Source organism: Mytilus edulis, chromosome 7, assembly GCF_963676685.1.
Source record: "Mytilus edulis chromosome 7, xbMytEdul2.2, whole genome shotgun sequence".
Lineage (NCBI taxonomy): Eukaryota > Metazoa > Mollusca > Bivalvia > Mytilida > Mytilidae > Mytilus > Mytilus edulis.
This window is the reverse complement of record NC_092350.1, coordinates 82056577-82075933: the sequence shown is the minus strand read 5'-3', so window position 1 is coordinate 82075933 and position 19357 is coordinate 82056577. Positions and strand designations below refer to the sequence as shown.

Below are 19357 nucleotides of genomic sequence, written 5' to 3'. Positions count from 1 at the left end.
ATATTTTTGATTTGGAAAATTTTTATTCAAAACAAAGAAACATGCGCGAGATTTTGAATGATTGTGGACTTTTAATTTCTGTTGAACACAGCACACTTGTATAATCTGAGCAGCTTTATAACGTTCGTCTATATGGGTTAAGGATTTCAGATCATACGCAATGCAAAAACATTAAGGTCTATATCTCTAAACAGCTTTATCCTTTATGTCAAATAGAGAAGGGAGAAATCCCCAATGTATGCATAAATAATTTGACATATCAAATTTCTTTTTTGTTGTATCAAATAATTAAATTGTTATATCAAATAATTAAATTGGTATATCAACTAATTGAATTGTTATATCAACTTATTAAATTGTTATATCAACTAATTAAATTGTTATATCAAATAATTAAATTGTTATATCAAATAATCATAATCTGTTATATCAAATTGATAATCGGTTATTTCAAATAAATAATTTGTTATATCAAATAAATAGTTTGTTATATGAAATCAATAATTTGTTATATCAAATTGTAAAAAGTAAATTAGCATGGTCCTAAAAGGCTTCCGTACAAAATGAGTTATCCCTTAAAACTTAACACTGATGTTTGGAATGAAGAAATTCTACACAGCCATTTTACGAACTTCTGAATATTCCATTTTCTTCTTGCAACAGTTTCGAGATATGAATAAAATGTGTAGCATGCGTTTTTGGCTTAGCTATGTAATATTTCATGCATATGCAAACTGACTAAAAGATGTTTATGTATATCGCCGCGAAAACTGAAAAACAATATCACAAAAAGTGCATACAGTACTAGCTAAATATAACTTTGAAAAATGCGACTTTTAAGAACCTAGGATCTCTCATTTCGATTATTTTAGGACGTAAAATGGTGGACCTCTCATTTCGGTTATTTTAGGACGTAAAATGGTGGACCTCTCATTTCAATTATTTTAGGAAGTAAAATCGAACTTAAGTTGAACAATAATGGACAGTCAAAACAGTCGACGTGCATACAATACAGATATCGTTTTATTGAAATATTCAGTAATACAATTTGGTTAATGATTTAAAATTAATGAATGAATCTCTCTTATGCCAGGCATCTGATTACATGTCCGGGTTTGGACTTTCTTTTAGATACTTCTGACGTTTGAAATAAATTTGGCATTTTTAGATATTTTAAAAGCCTACAGAATAAGTGTAGAGATGATACAGTAGTTGCCGAAATAGGCGTTTGGTGCAGTACAGTATGTATCGTTTATAAAGAATGTGGGAAAGTTTCTAATGCACGGACTGCACTTGAAACTATGAGTTTTATTTTCATTGACTAAGTACACATTTTTGTTTAGAGGCACGATACCCCTACTATGACTATAATTGGCGGTCTTAGTACGTTATCTGCTCTTTGGTCGGGTTGTTGTCTCTTTTTCCCCATTTTCATTCTCAAATATATGTGATACTTGTCGCTGGATGTTTAAGATTACGTAATTTTTTTGTAGAAATATTGGAATAGCTTGCAGGTAGGTTTCTATCAAGTATACTCTATTTGACACACTTTAAACTGAAAAGAACATAAATAGTATGTCGTCTGATAAATTACTCAATAGTTTCAATGCTAAATAAGACAACTTTTGTGCTATCGATAAAATATTAATATCTCGTTGGAATGAAATAGATTTCTAACACTTAATATCATATCAAATGGGTAGTTTATGAAATTGACAAAAGAAAATTAATAAAACCTCATTTGATCAATGAAAGATGCCGATTTTAAAATGATTTAGTTTCAGGTGTTTTAAATGCCATCAGTTCAGATATATGTTGATTGGTTGCCATGGTAATTCCTTTCACGTAAGTATACGGTTGACAAATCGATACGATTGTTCAATAATTAAATGGAAGCAAATTGCTGTCTTTGGATTATCCCGTTTAAGTGCCATATTAACACGTAGTTTAATGGTGGATACAACAGTATTTGAAATATAAAAGGTAAATATGTTTTACGCTACTTGAAGACGCACGTGAACGATGAAATGTACACGTATGTATACATTCTACTGGTTCTGGAAGAAGAAAAATAATGTTACAATTGTATAATATTTGTTAAATAATCATAATGACTAAAAAGTGTTACTTTCGATTTGTCGATTTTTATTTTCTTGGACCGAATTGGTTTTGCTTTGAAAACCAGCGTGTTGGTCGCTTTCTAGCAGATTATAATTGGTTAAGGTATAATTCTGACGTCTCATTTTCTTCTTGTCCTCTGATTTCGTTTAATCATGACATCAAGGACATTTAAGGACAAACTGAAAGAAAACACATTTATTGTAGATCATTGACAGAGAACGTACAAGAATTCCACCACTGAATCTCGTGGGATTAAATTGCAATATTTTTTATTTATTTGATACACTCGGCAAACCTTTAGTTTAAAAAAAGATATAACTCTTGATATCTCGTTATTGGGGTTTTGTAATCTATTTCAATATTATGTTCGTTAGCTTTTCGTTTACGTTGTTTTAAATATGTCTTTTTGTTACCTTTTGTAGCTTGCTGTGTGGTATGAGTTTTGCTCATTGTTGAAGGTCGTATAGTTACTTATAGTTGCTAAGCTTCTACGACAAATGGTCTCTCGCGGAGATTTGTCTCGTTGGCAATCCTACCAGATCTTCTTATTTTCATATAGCCTCATTTTTAAAAGAACAATATAAATGCCTGGAGAGATCTTGTCTGAGGTTTAAGAATCTAATATTATACGATATAAGTTGAACAGTTGTAAAAAAAATATAAGGGGAGATAATTAACCGGAGAAAAATGAATCAATGACATGAGTTCATTTATATTTTGTATTTGACTTGAAATGATTATTTGCAGTCAAATTCATTTTCACCGATTTTACAAACTAAAACGTATATCAAACTTACGAAAAGTTTAAAATAAACAATTAACAATGCATGGACTCGATACTATGTATCAGCATACTTTGTGTATTTTAGTCTAAACGCTATCTATAATATAGATAGCGTTTAGACTAAAATAATTATGTACTATTACACCATTGAGATGAAATCCGAACACTTCCGACGGCCAGATAAATCCTATGTAAACTTGAATATAAACATACATTGGTGGCTTTTTGGCTGTTGTCTGCTCTTTGGTAGGGTTTTTGTCTCTTTGACATAATCCCTATTTCCATTCTCAATCTTATAGATAGAGAGCGAGCGAGCGGACACGTACAATTGAATTGTATTAGGTATTTGATTTCATATTATAGGTTTAAAAATATATAAATCGTCGTTTTAGGGAGCTACCATTTGATTTTTATGGGGGGGCTAGGATGAAAAATTTTGTCCTGCATTTTTTTTTAGCTGTAATCTCTGTCCTGCCTTTTTATTTTTCACTCTGTTCGGTCCTGCTTTTTTTTTTTAGTTTATCCTGACTTTTTATTACCTAAATTGTAGTCCTGACTTTTTTTTTTTTGCAAGTGTCTCATCCTGCCTTTTTTTTAACTCAAAACTCCTGTCCTGCCTATTTTTTTCAAATTTCATCCTAGCCCCCCCATAAAAATCAAATGGTAGCTCCCTTACCTGTATAAGAATTTATTTTTCTTGGTCGAAACAGTCAACTAAATGGTTCATCCTTGTTTTACTTTCAATGGTAATACATCATTCTATCACTGCATTTAGCTTATGCGTAATCCATTTCCAGAAGGCCAGAAAAATATTGATTCAATGAAATTAAATTTTTTACGTCCAAGTCAATAATGCATAGTCATTAAGCGATGTTTTTTTTAGCTAATTCTGGAAAATTTGGGCCAAACCGACTGCTTATAACGAAATATTATTTCCAATTCCCCCTTTAATGAATACTAGAAATAACAAGAATCGTATTTTCACTGTTGACTAATCGGTACGGTAGCTAATGGCCCTTAAAATAATAATAACCATATTATTCGCAGCAAACTACACCCTTATGAGTCAAGCACAAAACACAAAAAAAAAAAAATATTAACACAACAGTTAAGAATTACAAGAAGTCAAGAAGCAACTAATGATTCATGTATATACAACCCTCTTAAAACAATGCGCAAAGCCCATACCGCATAGTCAGCTATAAAAGGCCCCGATAAGACAATGTAAAACAATTCAAACGACCCTCTTAAAATACATATATTTTGAATCAAACATGATGTAGGAGTGATGTGTTGACTTTATTTCTTTCTACTAATTATCATAGTGATGTTGCATTTACAGCCTTTGTATGTATGAATCTATTAACCCACAATTACTTAACTAAAGAAATCCATAACACGCCTCTGACGCAAAGTGGCAAACTTGTACACACAGGCTTTATTGTATACAAACCGCCATAATATATAATTGGGAATGAAAACGATGAATGTGTCAGCATTTTATAATATCCCTTTTTCATATTGGAGCCAAGGATTTATTATCCGTGAAAACACAAGAAGGGTCTAAAATATAAAAAAAAACACACACAGAAGATGTGGTAAGATTGACAATGAGACAACTCTCAACACGAGACAAAGTGAAACAGAAATGTACAGCTGTATATATAGGTAATTGCATGGCCTTCAACGATAAGCAAAGTCCATACCTCATAGTACGGCCTTCAACATAAAGCATTGGCACACACCGAACAGCAAGCTAGGAAGGGTCTCTAATTTGTTTCAAAATAACAAGCAATGCGGTATGGGCTTTGTTCATTGTTCAAGGTCATACGGTGACCTATAGTTGTAAATTTCGGTCTCTTGTGAACAGTTGTCTCATTGGCAATTATACCACATCTTCTTTTTTATATGTTTAAGAATTTTATAAATTGATAGTGTAAATTAAAAAGAATTTAAAAAGCAGGAAAAACAAACAACACGCGAGGTCCGTGTCTGTTTTTCAGATGTAAGTTTATGAAATTTGGTAGAAAATGATTCTCTCTAGATTTTTAGATATACATTACAATGGCACCTTGTTTCTTTCCGAAACTATGAAAAAAATACAAGGACTTAGTTAGATTTTTTTAAAGCAATCAATTAAGGTGGTACCTAACACTACAGGGAGATAACTCTGTAAAATCAGCAGAACGTTTTAATGACGTTGTGTTTATAAGTGAATATTAAGCTTCTCAATGATCAAAATAAGTGTTTGTCAAACTGCTATATAACCAGTGTAATTTTTCTGATTAAACGGTTGGTTCAATTTTTTTGAAATTTTTATATTTTTGTCAAAGAGTCAAACTAAATACTTCGTCGAAATTTTAAGAAAATTAAACGAGTCAAATTAATTTTAGTTAAAGTGTTAGGTACCACCTTAATAGACTACATCATTTGATTAATTTTCAATAAGATAAACACATTTTACGAAGGATAAACCAATTAATATTTATTACAATTTCAAGGACCAAATAATGGCGTAAAAGAACGGAGCAAACTGCATTAGTGACATGCTTAAACTATTTAAAATAATGTATTTAGACAGTTTTGGATGAATTTGAATGATAATTTATTTATATGTCTTATATGATGTACAATAAAGGGCTTTTGCCACATTTTAGCATCATTTGTGTATGTTTCCTTGTGATGATTTTCGGATTCACAAGCGTGTATTTTCCCGTAAAATGCTTACATTCTAACGTCATTGTTCTATGACGTCGGGTATCTCATTCATAAAAAAGCATATGACGTGGGAGTGCAATCGGAACAGCACTGGCAATATATTCATATTTTACCACGGGTGTGTACTCAAAGCGTTTGAAGGACGTCATGTTAGAATGGCTCATATAATATCTTCTACTTCATATACATTATTACATTAAAATGACGTCAAATAAAACATATGGACATTAATTATTCTTGCCATTTCTATTTGTTTCTGAACATATTACTAAGACCTCGTATTGACAACACAAATAATGTTAATTTGGTTTGGAGTTTTTCAGTTTAATTTGCTGTGATACCGATCAAATCAATTAGAAAATACGGTGTTTAAACATTATTTTGTTTACCAACCGAAAGCCAAATTAGATAAATGGTATCAATAAGTTATATACCACTTAAAATCATTGATTAGTTTTATTATTTATCAACTTGCATCACATATTAAATTTTGAAAAGCCCAACAATTGGATTTATCGTAAAATTTGTTGTCATGAATATTCATAAGTTATTGGACATTGGACTTTATTCCGGTGCATTACGTTTGCGCGCATTGCCATTACATTTGCGCGCAGCTTCTCATTACGTTTGCGCGCAGCTTCTCATTACAATTGCGCGCATTTATTTGGCAGGTAAACTCAGGTAAGCTTAGGCAATAACTCTTATTTATCTATAAATTTATTCAATTATTTTTAAGTAAAAGTATCCTTTCCGTAAGTCCAAGTCACCTACTCACCCACTAGGAGGTAGACGTTGGATACAAGCAGGATAAGTCGGTTGCATTATATTCTATCAATCCGATTTGCTATATAAAAAAAAAACTTCAAATGTTCGTTACTTGACAAAACTTTACAAACTAACTTAGATTGTTTACAAATTTTAAAAAGATCACTATTCGGGGTACTTAGATATAGGAATATATAATAAAGTACTTGTTCACCCTGAAAAATTCGCAATGAAGTTACATGTATGCCTTAAGTTATAACAGAATTTAGCATGCACACTTTATATCAAGTTGTCTTAGAATACGATATGAACAACATATGATTGAAGTATATTTTCAAATTTAATGAATTTTTATATCATTAATATTTTATTATATACCCTTTTTTACCTGAGTTTACCTGTAAGATAAATGCGCGCAAATGTAATCAAAAGCTGCGCGCAAACATAAAACATTTTAATCTCCAAATGCGCGCAAATGTAGTGCGCCCCTTTATTCCATCTTCAACTGGTCTTCACCGTTGGTAAAAAAAAATCCGCTACACCATTGTTTATGGTCAATAGTGTGTAAGGCGTTCTGTAGCTTGTACTTCCGTTGTCGTCGTTGTTTGCTGTCTTGCCATATTTTTTATTTATTTAATTTTTTTATCGTAAATTTTGCTTGTTTTCCTCGAACAAGATGTTTTCACATTGATTTACATTTATTCATCGTAGAGCCTTTCACAGCTTGCTTTGCTGCATTGGTTTGGTCATTGTTGAAGGCATTACGGTTAAATATAGTAGCTTACGTGCATGTCTTTTTGGTTCTGATAGATAGTTAACAATCATACAACATCTCTTTTGTTTTATTCAAGCTAATTAACATACAATTAATCTTGTGTTTTTGTTTCGATTTACATTAGCTGTAACAACGGTTACCTCCTTTTTTAATGTCATTGTCACGATGGCTTAACGGCTCATGATAATATATTCATTGATACGATGGTATAATTTATTCATATCAAAATTCATTGAAGCTTGGGTTTTATCCCCCCCCCCTTTTTTTCCGCTACAGAACGCTTAAAAATGACATTTAAAGTAGGTTAGATCATACTTACCTTTCGCTTTTTGTTTCATCAATTTGGGTTTTTTTTCAGAGGGTGGGGGTTATGACACGTCGAAAGCCAGCCATTGAACCAAGCTTAAATTCACATGGATAGGCGGAAGCTCTGTCAATAATAATTAACCAAGAAAAAAACTTATTAAAATTGCAAAAAAATATATTGATGGACGAACAGTACAATCTCACGTGTTGAAATGAAATCAATCATCTTCCGGTTGTACTTCGAATTGCAGTGTGTATTGTACTCAATTGTGTTTCTCTCTCTTGCAGCCGAGTACTTACTGGTAAACGACAAGCGTAGAAAATCAATGACACACCAAACTGTTCACTCATGTTGTTGGTACTCTTATTGACATTAGTGATTTTTGGTAAGTAACTTTTATCACGATCATTTTATTCATTTTGGTGGGGTTCGTATTGCTTAGTCTTCTATGGAGTGTCTAAAGACTAAGCAATACGAACCCCGCCTAAAAACCGGGAGTGATATCGGATGCTCTAAAGTATAAGCAGATCCTGCTCTGTATGTGACACCAGTCCTGTCGTGTTGCTCATGTTGATAAGTCTAATTTGGTAGGTCACATTCGTGGAAAACAGGACGGATAAACATCTTTTCAATGTGAGTCTAAGTGGTCTAGTGGTGGGAACATACAGATACGTCTTCCGTTTTTCGAAATGATAGTGTCGAGATTAATGCGAATAGTACTTATGGTGGTAGGTAATTTTGAATAACATGGCAGTGTGCAACATCCTATCCAAAACAGATTTTCCATAAGATGTCTTAGACTAAATAAAGGTAAAATGAATCTTCTTGTTCTACACTGTTGCTAACTTTCAAATGGGTCTTAAAATGACAATTTCAAAACAAAACGCCCACAACATTACTGATTAGAAAAAACGATTTTATTCAGATCTTAAAACGCTTGAATTTAATAGTTGGAATCAAGCTGGTTAAAATTAGGGGGATGGATTTTAATTAAATTTTCTTATGATATAACTGATATTTTGGCAATGAAGGAAAAAGTATTCATCATCACCTAAATGATTACAAAAATTACACATTCCAAAGAATTTGTGGTATGATTGCCAATGAGACAACTCTTCACAAGAGACCAACATGACATAGAAATTAACAACTATATAGATCACCATACGGCCTTCAACAATGAGCAGAGCACATACCGCACAGTCAGCTATAAAAGGCCCTGAAATTATAGTGTAAAACAATTCAAACCAGAAAACTACCGGTCTTATTTATATTTTTCATGTTCTCTTGAAATTTTCTTGTATCGACCTATTTTAGTTTTCAATTTACATGAATGGTACCTTAGTAAGTTTATCAAAAGCTGACAACTATCAAAAATATTTAGATTGTGCAAGTGGTCTCAAACGCCATTCACTCATATTCTTATTTCGTAACTGCATGGTGTCGTTTTTTAAAGAACATCCATTTTGATATTCAACAGTGTATAAGTAAGATGCTGAAATTTTAAAAATATGGCATAATTTAGTTTGAAATCAACATCATCCAAGATAATATAAACTGATATTTCCCTAACGAGGATATCGTATTGGTCGATATTGTTTAATATTATTTGTAAAACCCGATTTGAATTCAAAGTGAAAACTCGCGTGATTTGAAAGCACTCTAGCGTACTTAAACGTGATCATATTAGAAATCATTTGATGTTATAAGGTTCTACTGTTCATTTACCTGTTAGTTAATATTCAATAGCTTATGTTCTCAACAAAGCTATTGTTCAAATCAATAATGTCTTCGTTTCTACAATATTAAAGCCAAAAATAGAATATAGATCATTTAGAAACAATTGATACAATTATTTATAAGATAAACGCCAATAACGGCACATCAAAAACACATTCAAGTGTAATTTGACCCGAAAGCAAAAAGGTAAATGAAATAAATCGAAAAAAATCGGGGATAAAATTACCGAAATTGACTAAAATGATAATCAGAAAGATTAGTTTGAATAATTTTAACTCTTAGAACCATGAGTTCAGATAGTCATAATATACATGTATTTTACATTAAAGATATGTTTCATTTTTGTTTACCTCTTCCTATACTCATATAAAACCGATACTTAGAGGGAACCACATCGGAATTAATCTGGTTAGACTTTTCTGAGTTATCCTTGGTTGAATATATATTCAGCATTAAATTCTGGGTTTTCAATATGTAACTTCAAAGATTAATCAACGGTTTTATCTTTTGTTTTTAATTGAGAAAAGAATTTTTAATCAATTATGTATAATGTTGATATTTAACCTATATAGTCACTACCATTTAAAAACAATCGTTAAGTCATATTTATAATATTTTTCGCAAAATGTCAATCATTCCCGTTGACAAAAATGAGACTGTTTTGTTACACGAATTGTAATTGAATGCGGATGGAAACAGTGATTGAAGTATATAGTACATACTTGTAACTGTGAATAGTGTTGAATTATTTATGTCGAATTTGCGAAGACCTCTTAAAATTAAACAGTCGCAAAACAATTATAGAATAACCTCCTTCTAAAACAATCTTTACACATTGGGGAATGTTTGAATTATAATAAATGATTGATTGATAGTTGGTTGCTTAAGGCCTAGGGCAAACATTTTCATTGATTTCAGGACTATCCTTATATGATATTGAATCGTATAAATTTATTTTTATCCTGAATTTTGTTATATTCCAGTTCCTGATGCTATTGATGCGCAGTGTTCATCATTATCAATCCTATCAGCCAATACAAATGAAAAAGTAATAGAAAAATCAAAGGAAAGGTAAGCTATCATATGTTTGCCACCGCCGTCACCACAGGGGCATTCAGTTGTACCCTTGTTCGTCCGTGCGCCCGTACGTCCCAACGTTTTTGTCTGTTCTCTAACTTTAGTTTGTCTCAACCAAATACTATGAAACTTTAAACACTGCTTATCACTTCAAAATAAAGATCATATTCGGATTTCGTTGGCGTCGCGGGTACTCTTAAATGAGTTATGTCCCTTTATAACGTTATATGCAACCAGGGGTATCATCTAAGTTTCATGGACTTATTCACAATGCATTCATAAATATTATGCCGTAAAAGCTATTTTTTTCTGATGTGAGAAAGTAGCACACAAAACAATACAAACCCAAAGTTAATGATTAATAAAGGTGAAAAGGGGAGTTCACCTAAAAGTTCAATTTCGAGAAGGGTTTTGATGGAACCGGAAACACAACTGTTTGCTTTAAAATTAACATAACTAAAAAAATTGCGATCATCAAACAACAAGCACAAAATGAAATAAGCATATTGTACGCATTTCAATTAATTACATGTATATGTATGTATCCAAAAGAGGGACGAAAGATGCCAGAGGGACTTTCAAACGCATATATCGAAAATAAACTGACATGGATGATTTTGCTTAACATATGGCACCCGTCGTCTTGCTCATGTTATCACAAACATGGTAAATAGTCTAATTCGTAGGTCAAATTCGTAGCATGGAACGGAATTGTAGTAACGACATCCTATATCATCTATGAAACGTATATTCCATAACGGTAAACAAGCTCGTGATGGCGTCCGTAAAACGAAGAAATGATTTCAACTTCACCATTTCGAACTCTTTGTTTATAGCTTCTTGGTGAGCAGCAACGCTCTATCAAGGAAATTATGATAGGAAATACATTATTTAATTACGCTCCATCTAACCCTTTGTCATGATTATTGACATGTGATTGAAAGAGTTTTCAAACTGGGCATCATGGGTTGCATGCTTTATTTCATATTTTATTTTTTTCAGGAATTTAGACTGTCATTGGACAATTGAATCTCCCGACCATGTTGAAATAAACGTCACAAAGTGGTCATTAGCACAGACATGCGCAGAAGACAGCCTTCGGATTTATGATGGTACTATTATTTATAGCTCTTTACAACATTATTCAAAAATAATAACCAGCGGGTTATCAACGTAGCAAGAAAATCCTGCACCCGGAGGTGGTCCTCAGCTGGCCCCTAGATATGATTGTGTACTTGTTCAGTGAAAACGGGCGTCACACTAAACTCTAACAAGACTAACAAAGGTCAGAGGCTCCTGACTTTGGAAAGGCGCAAAACTAAGGCGGGGTTAAACATAAATTGTGAGATGTCAACCCTCCCCTATACCTCTAGCCAAAGTGGAAGTAAGAAACACATATCAATAGTCACAGCAAAAATCATTTTAAAAGCAGTCCGAGTCCGATGTCAGACCGACCAGTAATAAAATAAACTAAGCAAAATGACTATGATACATAAATTAACAAAGGACTACTAGTTATTACTGACATGCCAGCTCAAGGCCTAAATTAAATTAATTGAAAGATTATGTCTTCGTCATATGAAAATCAAGTACACTCCCTACCGTTAGAGGTTGAGTATCATACCATCATAATGGATATGAGAAGAACAAAAAGTATCATGCCAACAACTTGTTTTAGAATAAATGTGTTTATTCTCGATCCAAAGACCCTATGAGTGAATCAATATTAATACCAAAATATGCAATCCTTAATGACCTGACAACTGTATCGTAACTATATCCCATCCGAATAAGACTGTATAAAGGTTTTGTTTACTTTTGTGGTTTGTAAAGAATATAAAAATAAAATATTGGAAGTGAAATACCTGAACAAACCGATTTTATAAACTATATAAACTGTATATCTTTCTGTCTATATTGAATTGTTGGATACCTATACTGAAATAAAAGTATGTAATAGCTTTAGCATTTAGTATTTTGATGACTTCTGATATTTGGAAAATGTTTTTAGGACATGATACCCATGGTCTGTTGCTGGCTGAACTTTGCAGCTATGGATCAATCAAAATTATGGTCTCAAGTCGTGGAAAGGCGCATGTGTGGTTCAAAACCGGAAGTACAAGCACTGGAACTGGAATAACACTGTCGTACAAATCGTATGGCCAAAGTATGTATTATATCTCATAGCTAACTTTCTAAATTGACAGTTTTTGAGAATTCATATTTATCTGTTTGAACTATATTCGTGTTATATTATTGTTTACAGTTAGAATCATGAACCTTTCTTCAAAACTGTCGGCATAATTTGTTTGGTCTATTTTCAAATGGTCTGGTTTAGAGTTGTTCACTTTTCCAAAACTTTTCTAGCCGGAGCACAACTCTTATCAGCCTTGCTGTTAAGGTATCGGGGAAATAGTTCTAGGGAAAAAGAGTTTAGGACTGATTGCTACTGTATATATATAACGTGATTTAATTGAAATTGCTGGTATATATGCATAGTGTTTGTGTCTTTGTATGCATATCATCTTGAATGAAATATTATGTCATGTATACCCGTTAATTTTAAAAGAAAGTTTGCGGCAATAAAAATAAAATAACGAAGGATGGCATAAAGATACATAGGTATAATAAATTTACTGGTTTTGATATTTGAAAACACAATTGATATCTGGGATATAAAAAAATGATAATTATGTTTTCACCAGGTGTGTCTGTAGTGATAAATACAATCTCCTTGAATTCTTACCTCCGTTGTTTAAACCAAAGGTATTAAGGCAGTCCGTTGCACTTTGTGGTTTAGTAAATGCCTAAGCACGCCGGGTTTGAACGTTAACGATGCTCAATGCTGAGATTAAGCCACAACCCCTTTTTTAAACATCTTTTAAACGCATCCTTTTGGTGTTCGTTCGACCTTTATCTCTAGAACGTATAAGTCAGCCATGGCTACCCAAGCATAAAACATGAAGTTACATTTGTTGCCTTGAATATTCATTTAAAACTGCAATGCTGTGTTCAGGAAAAACATCTAAAGCAGACATCCCTTCAAAAGGATTTTAATGTTATCAGATTTAGCAGATAAATTTGGATATACAAATGGCCTTTAACGCTTACCTTACTGGTTTTATTTTTGGATTGACTTTAACTTAACATTCATACTTTATGTTTTATATTATCTTATTAATTACTCATCATAGATACAAGGATTAAAGTTTTGTATGCCAGACGAGCGTTTCGTCTAAAAATAAAACCCTCAAAAGTGACACTTAAAAGGTAAAAAAAAAATATTGAAAAGCAGCTTATGTAATTTATGAATTCTATCATTTTAGATGTACCTTCTTGTAAACCTGGATACAAATTGCCACAACGACGGTTTGTTAGAGCTGACGAAACACATCAAGTCATCACCTCTAAGAATTATCCTAACAACTACCCAAAGTAAGTCTGATTGTTTAATTATCATTGGACGTCATTGTTAAAAACTTGGAATGTTCTCATTGCGATACATAATAGTGTAACTTGAATCCCTACTATGCATACGTAGTCGTCATTTCATTAGTGATTGAACTAAAACAAAACAAAACTATTTTGATCTTTTTTATATATCTCATTGTTACTTGGATGGATAATTGTCTCATTTGCACTCATACCACATCTTCCTATATCTACTCATAGTTAGTGCTCCTTTAACCTGTGGATATCTTATGTATATTACAGAGATGATAAAGAAGAGTGGGTTTTTGTTAAGCCTAGTGCCTCCACACCTTTGGTTATTGTTGTTAAACACGTTTATCTATTACAGAGATGATAAAGAGGAGTGGGTTATTCTTAAGCCTATTGCCTCCACACCGCTAGCTATTGTTGTTAATCACGCTTATCTATTACAGAGATGATAAAGAGGAGTGGGTTATTATTAAGCCTAGTTCCTCCACACCTCTGGTTATTGTTGTTAAACACGTTTATCTATTACAGAGATGATAAAGAGGAGTGGGTTATTCTTAAGCCTAGTTCCTCCACACCTCTAGCTATTGTTGTGAATGTATTTTTTATCTATTACAGAGATGATAAAGAAGAGTGGGTTATTATTAAGCCTAGTTCCTCCACACCTCTGGCTATTGTTGTGAATCTATTTTTATCTATTACAGAGATGATAAAGAAGAGTGGGTTATTATCAAGCCTAGTTCCTCCACACCTCTGGCTATTGTTGTGAATGTATTTTTTATCTATTACAGAGATGATAAAGAAGAGTGGGTTATTATTAAGCCTAGTTCCTCCACACCTCTGGCTATTGTTGTGAATGTATTTTTATATATTACAGAGATGATAAAGAGGAGTGGGTTATTATTAAGCCTAGTTCCTCCACACCTCTGACTATTGTTGTTCATCACGTCTATCTATTACAGAGATGATAAAGAAGAGTGGGTTTTTGTTAAGCCTAGTGCCTCCACACCTTTGGTTATTGTTGTTAAACACGTTTATCTATTACAGAGATGATAAAGAGGAGTGGGTTATTCTTAAGCCTATTGCCTCCACACCGCTAGCTATTGTTGTTAATCACGCTTATCTATTACAGAGATGATAAAGAGGAGTGGGTTATTATTAAGCCTAGTTCCTCCACACCTCTGGTTATTGTTGTTAAACACGTTTATCTATTACAGAGATGATAAAGAGGAGTGGGTTATTCTTAAGCATAGTTCCTCCACACCTCTAGCTATTGTTGTGAATGTATTTTTTATCTATTACAGAGATGATAAAGAAGAGTGGGTTATTCTTAAGCCTAGTTCCTCCACACCTCTGGCTATTGTTGTGAATCTATTTTTATCTATTACAGAGATGATAAAGAAGAGTGGGTTATTATTAAGCCTAGTTCCTCCACACCTCTGGCTATTGTTGTGAATGTATTTTTTATCTATTACAGAGATGATAAAGAAGAGTGGGTTATTATTAAGCCTAGTTCCTCCACACCTCTGGCTATTGTTGTGAATGTATTTTTATATATTACAGAGATGATAAAGAGGAGTGGGTTATTATTAAGCCTAGTGCCTCCACACCTCTAGCTATTGTTGTTGAAGATATGGATATTGAAGACAGTCATCACTGTGGATATGATTACCTCGCTGTTTATGACGGTAAAAACTTTAATAAAAATGTATTTTTTTGTGACTTTTTAACAACTAAAACAGAAAAAGTATTGGAAAATGTAAGACAAAGAGATACCATCAAACCATGTTAGAAAACAAAAACAAAACGACGAAAAGACAAAATACAAAAGTCTATTTTTAAATATTTGTGGTTTCGTGACTTTTGTGTAAAAAGTTCAAACCGATATCTTCTAACATTTACATGTTAAATCATATTTTAATTATAAAATTGTTGTATTACAGGGAAGTGTTCATACGACAAGGAGAAAGCAAAGTTATGTAACGATAGAAAAGGATCTTGGACCCTTACAGGAAACAAATATTCCCTGATCAGATTCCAGTCTGATACTGATAGAACAGGAAAAGGTTTCAAACTTCGTTTCTACTTAGGCACAGTTGAAGGTATTGAATTAAAGTTGTTTGATTAATGTATGCGTTCACTGATATGATCGATAATAATTCGTATTTGTCTCCTTAATAAACTTGTAAAACAAAATATGTAATTTGTCAAAGAGACAACAACCTAACCAAAGAGCATAATACTGAAGAAGCCCACCAATGGTTCTTCAAATACATCGAGAACATTTGACTGACGGGCTTGAGCGTACACCCAAACAATGTGTACTAGGACGTCACACTAAAACAAATAATGAACTAAGACTGAAACACATATAGGAGCCTCGGTTTGACTTTGTGGGATGAATGAATACACAGCCACTTATGTGCAAAATAGAGGACTTATAACTTGATGATTCGAAAAGGAAAGCACCAATGTCTTCTGCTCAATATCAAGTATTCTATGTTTTAATTGATGTTTGTTTTTGTTGTCATGGAGTTGTCTGTTTATTTAATACACTTAATTCAGGACGGAAAGTCTGTAACAAAATGGCAAAATCAAATGATAAAAGACATCAAACGAATGAACAACAGCTGAGCACTGACCTTCAAGTGTAAAACTTTGGTATACTCCCGCCATTTTTATTATTTTGGTTTAATGTATGCATACTTTTGTGGATCCACTCGTATATGTCTAAGGTTATATCACTTACCTCTGCATATATGTTTTCGATTGCCAGTAGGCAAAGTAATAAAAAGCTACTTAGAAATGGGCTCGACTATACGAAAACAGATGACAAAGTATTTTACGTCTAGTTTAACCTTTAAGTTTGGGTTTTTTTTTTGTAATTTATGGTCTCCTAATTTTGAAACATAGTATAATTGCTCAGCATACAGTGAACTTTTTACTAGGAATTATTTCAAATTAGGGGTGTGACCTATCTCACTTTATATGGAAATGATTGAGAGATCCTAAACAAATGTGTTAGAATATATAATTGAAAGTGGTATGATTAACAATGAGACAACTCTGCACCAGAGACCAAAAAAACAAAAGTAACGCCTCTTATATTTATAAATATATATTTTAATTTCAAATTCTTTCCACATTTCAGAATCAAAGGGCGATTCAAGTGCACTTCATGCCATTTTGATTGGATTGATAGCTGCCTGTATAGTTGTCATATTTTTACTTGCATCAGCTAAGTTATACATGCGCTGTTTCAAGAAACCAAAAGTTCGTCCAAACCAAGACCATCTTCGTAACCGGAGAGCAGTTCTTGAAGCTCAAGTCCGAAGAGGTCCACTTGGATCAAGATTAGCCAGAATGATGACAGCGCAATCTATTCATTCGGAAATGACTCGGTACCTGAGCAATACCACGGAGCACGATAGCCGAGTCTCCACATTTGAGATTTCAACGTCACAGTCGTCAGGAGCTGGTTTGGTTTTTGAAGATGGAATGTTCCAGCCGCCATCTTATAGTACTCTTTTTCGCCATTCGGAACAACCATCAGCACCCCCAGCAGATACTAATGCCCCGCCCCCTTATCCGGGTTCTCCTGATTTTAAACTTGAAGATCAAGGAAATACTGTCAGTGTTGCTCATGCGTCACCCATACACGATAGCAATAAGGCCAGTGATGGTCTGACGAACGTAGAAACGGTCCCTCCACCACCATACAACTCTAGCTAAATCATTCAAATGTACTGGTTCCCTGTCCCTTGTCTGTTTCGCTCTGACACAATGGGGATTCAGAAACCCGTATGTTTATTGAAAGGTAGGCTGGTTCTCTCCCTTTAACATATGGATATCTGAGTCTCCATAGATGTGTTCCTGTCCATATTTGGCGAAACATAGAGTTGTATATTCTTTAAAATGACTATCATCACGTTTGTTTTCAATCATCGACAAACAAACAAAATATTCCAAAATCATATGTTACGCAGATTAAACAATTGTTTTTAATTGTGTTAAAAATAAATAACCACTGAAACTATATGGCTAAATAGTGACTTCATTATAAAATATAGAAATGTAACTATGTACGTATTTCCGTCCAAAGAATATATGTTATTTTTGTACTTTATTAGTCGTTTGAGCAAGGAAGATTACACAGAGTATAACTATTGTTTGGGAATATAGTACCCATGTTGGACAAGCATTGTTCGATTGGACTATTCGTTTAATGAACCCATGGTAAAAATGAACGATATTCTCCTTGTCTTAACTGATTGACAGCTCTTGTATTGACCAGGGATAGAGACTCGTTTAACCATACATTGATACAAGTTTGTTTGTTCTATGTCAAATGTTCAAAAACGTTTTCAATGAAAACCTAAAACAAAACTGTGTTCCAATGATTTTGGCTTTTGTCTGTACTCCTTGTGATTTTGTGATTTGAATGATAAGCATCTGATATTTTCTATTTCGTTCACTAAGACCTGTAAATAATCTATGAACAAAAACATTTGGTCTATTTCATCCTTGAAACAACTGATATATTAAACAGTACGTCAATCTCTTATCGTTAATGTCAAATATCATTATTATTCATTGGTATTTTGACGTAATTTGGGTAAAGAAAGTTTGAACAATAACACTGAACTCCAAGGTAAATTGAAAAAGGAGAGGTTCATAAAAATTGAAAACAGCAAAATTTAAACTTAACATCCAGCAGGGGGAATTGGGGAATAACTGCCATATTCTCAACTGTATGCAGGCAGTTTCTGTAGAGAAACAAATATATGGTGGGTTAAACCCGGTATTATGTTTTAATTTCTATCATTCCTATTTGAATTATTGAATTGGAAGGGAGACTGCACATTTCATCATCAAAATTCCCAAAGCACAAAGTCATGTTTTTTTCTGTTCAGTATTTAAAAATGTTTTAAAAGAACACGCATAAATTTATAGTTGCACCAATATGAATTAGATAAACAACATGTGTTATGCCTTAACTGTGCCTTTATCATTTGAAGATTTTTTTTTTATAAATGTCTTAATATTTGAAGCCCTACAACTTATGGATATATATAAACAAATGCGTGTCATATACAGCCATGCAGAATATTTTAACAAACAAAAATAAATCTCTTATATAGTGCTATAGTTTGTTTCCATCTTCTTGTAGTTATTTATTATATTTTAATCATCTGTAATTACAGTGTTAACAATTGTATTGTAAATTCCTTTCTCTGTTAGTTTAAACATATTTATTTATAGTGGATTGGGAAACAAGTTTTGCAACTAATATAAATCCTTTTCCATTTTGCTGGTGCGAGTGCTGTGTTGTAGCGGCATTAGCCTAATCTTTTTCGAAATCTCTGTTATCATTTCTTGTTATGAAATACCCAGAAGTTGGTATTATATTGAACAGAGTATTTTTGATTTGCTGTCATTAATATGGTTCTTGTTGTGTTTGCACTCTGTAATTCCTATACTTTTAGTCAATTAAAGAAATATTTTTATTGTATTTTGTTTTCGTATCTTATCATGCTTAGTGTATAATCGTTCAATAGTCACTTGTTTGTTGTATGAGATATTGCTACCTTGGTCTCTTTCGTCAATCCGTGTTGAAGGAAGTGTTTCTGTT

General features: G+C 32.9%; 1 protein-coding gene across 2 annotated transcripts; it reads left to right on the top strand.

Moving 5' to 3' along the window:
- The first annotated feature begins 1596 nt into the window (after nt 1-1596).
- LOC139482380 (CUB and zona pellucida-like domain-containing protein 1) lies at nt 1597-19232 on the top strand. 2 transcript variants are annotated; one of them, XM_071266242.1, is made up of 9 exons: nt 1597-1983; nt 7758-7855; nt 10194-10281; nt 11290-11399; nt 12299-12454; nt 13614-13722; nt 15289-15413; nt 15669-15827; nt 16877-19232. In XM_071266242.1, the coding sequence occupies exons 2-9, from the start codon at nt 7819-7821 to the stop codon at nt 17455-17457; spliced, it is 1365 nt and encodes a 454-aa protein (XP_071122343.1). In that variant the 5' UTR covers nt 1597-1983; nt 7758-7818; the 3' UTR covers nt 17458-19232. The 2 variants fall into 2 exon arrangements, with proteins under 2 accessions (XP_071122343.1, XP_071122344.1); XM_071266243.1 differs by having other exon boundaries at nt 1663-1845.
- The last annotated feature ends 125 nt before the right edge of the window (nt 19233-19357 follow it).

Excerpts from the sequence above, each read along its gene's own strand:
- LOC139482380 (XM_071266242.1), top strand. The coding sequence starts at position 7,819 with ATGTTGTTGGTACTCTTATTGACATTAGTGATTTTTG. Across the intron at positions 7,856-10,193 it reads ATTGACATTAGTGATTTTTG|TTCCTGATGCTATTGATGCG; the intron begins GTAAGTAACTTT and ends GTTATATTCCAG. Across the intron at positions 12,455-13,613 it reads GTACAAATCGTATGGCCAAA|ATGTACCTTCTTGTAAACCT; the intron begins GTATGTATTATA and ends CTATCATTTTAG.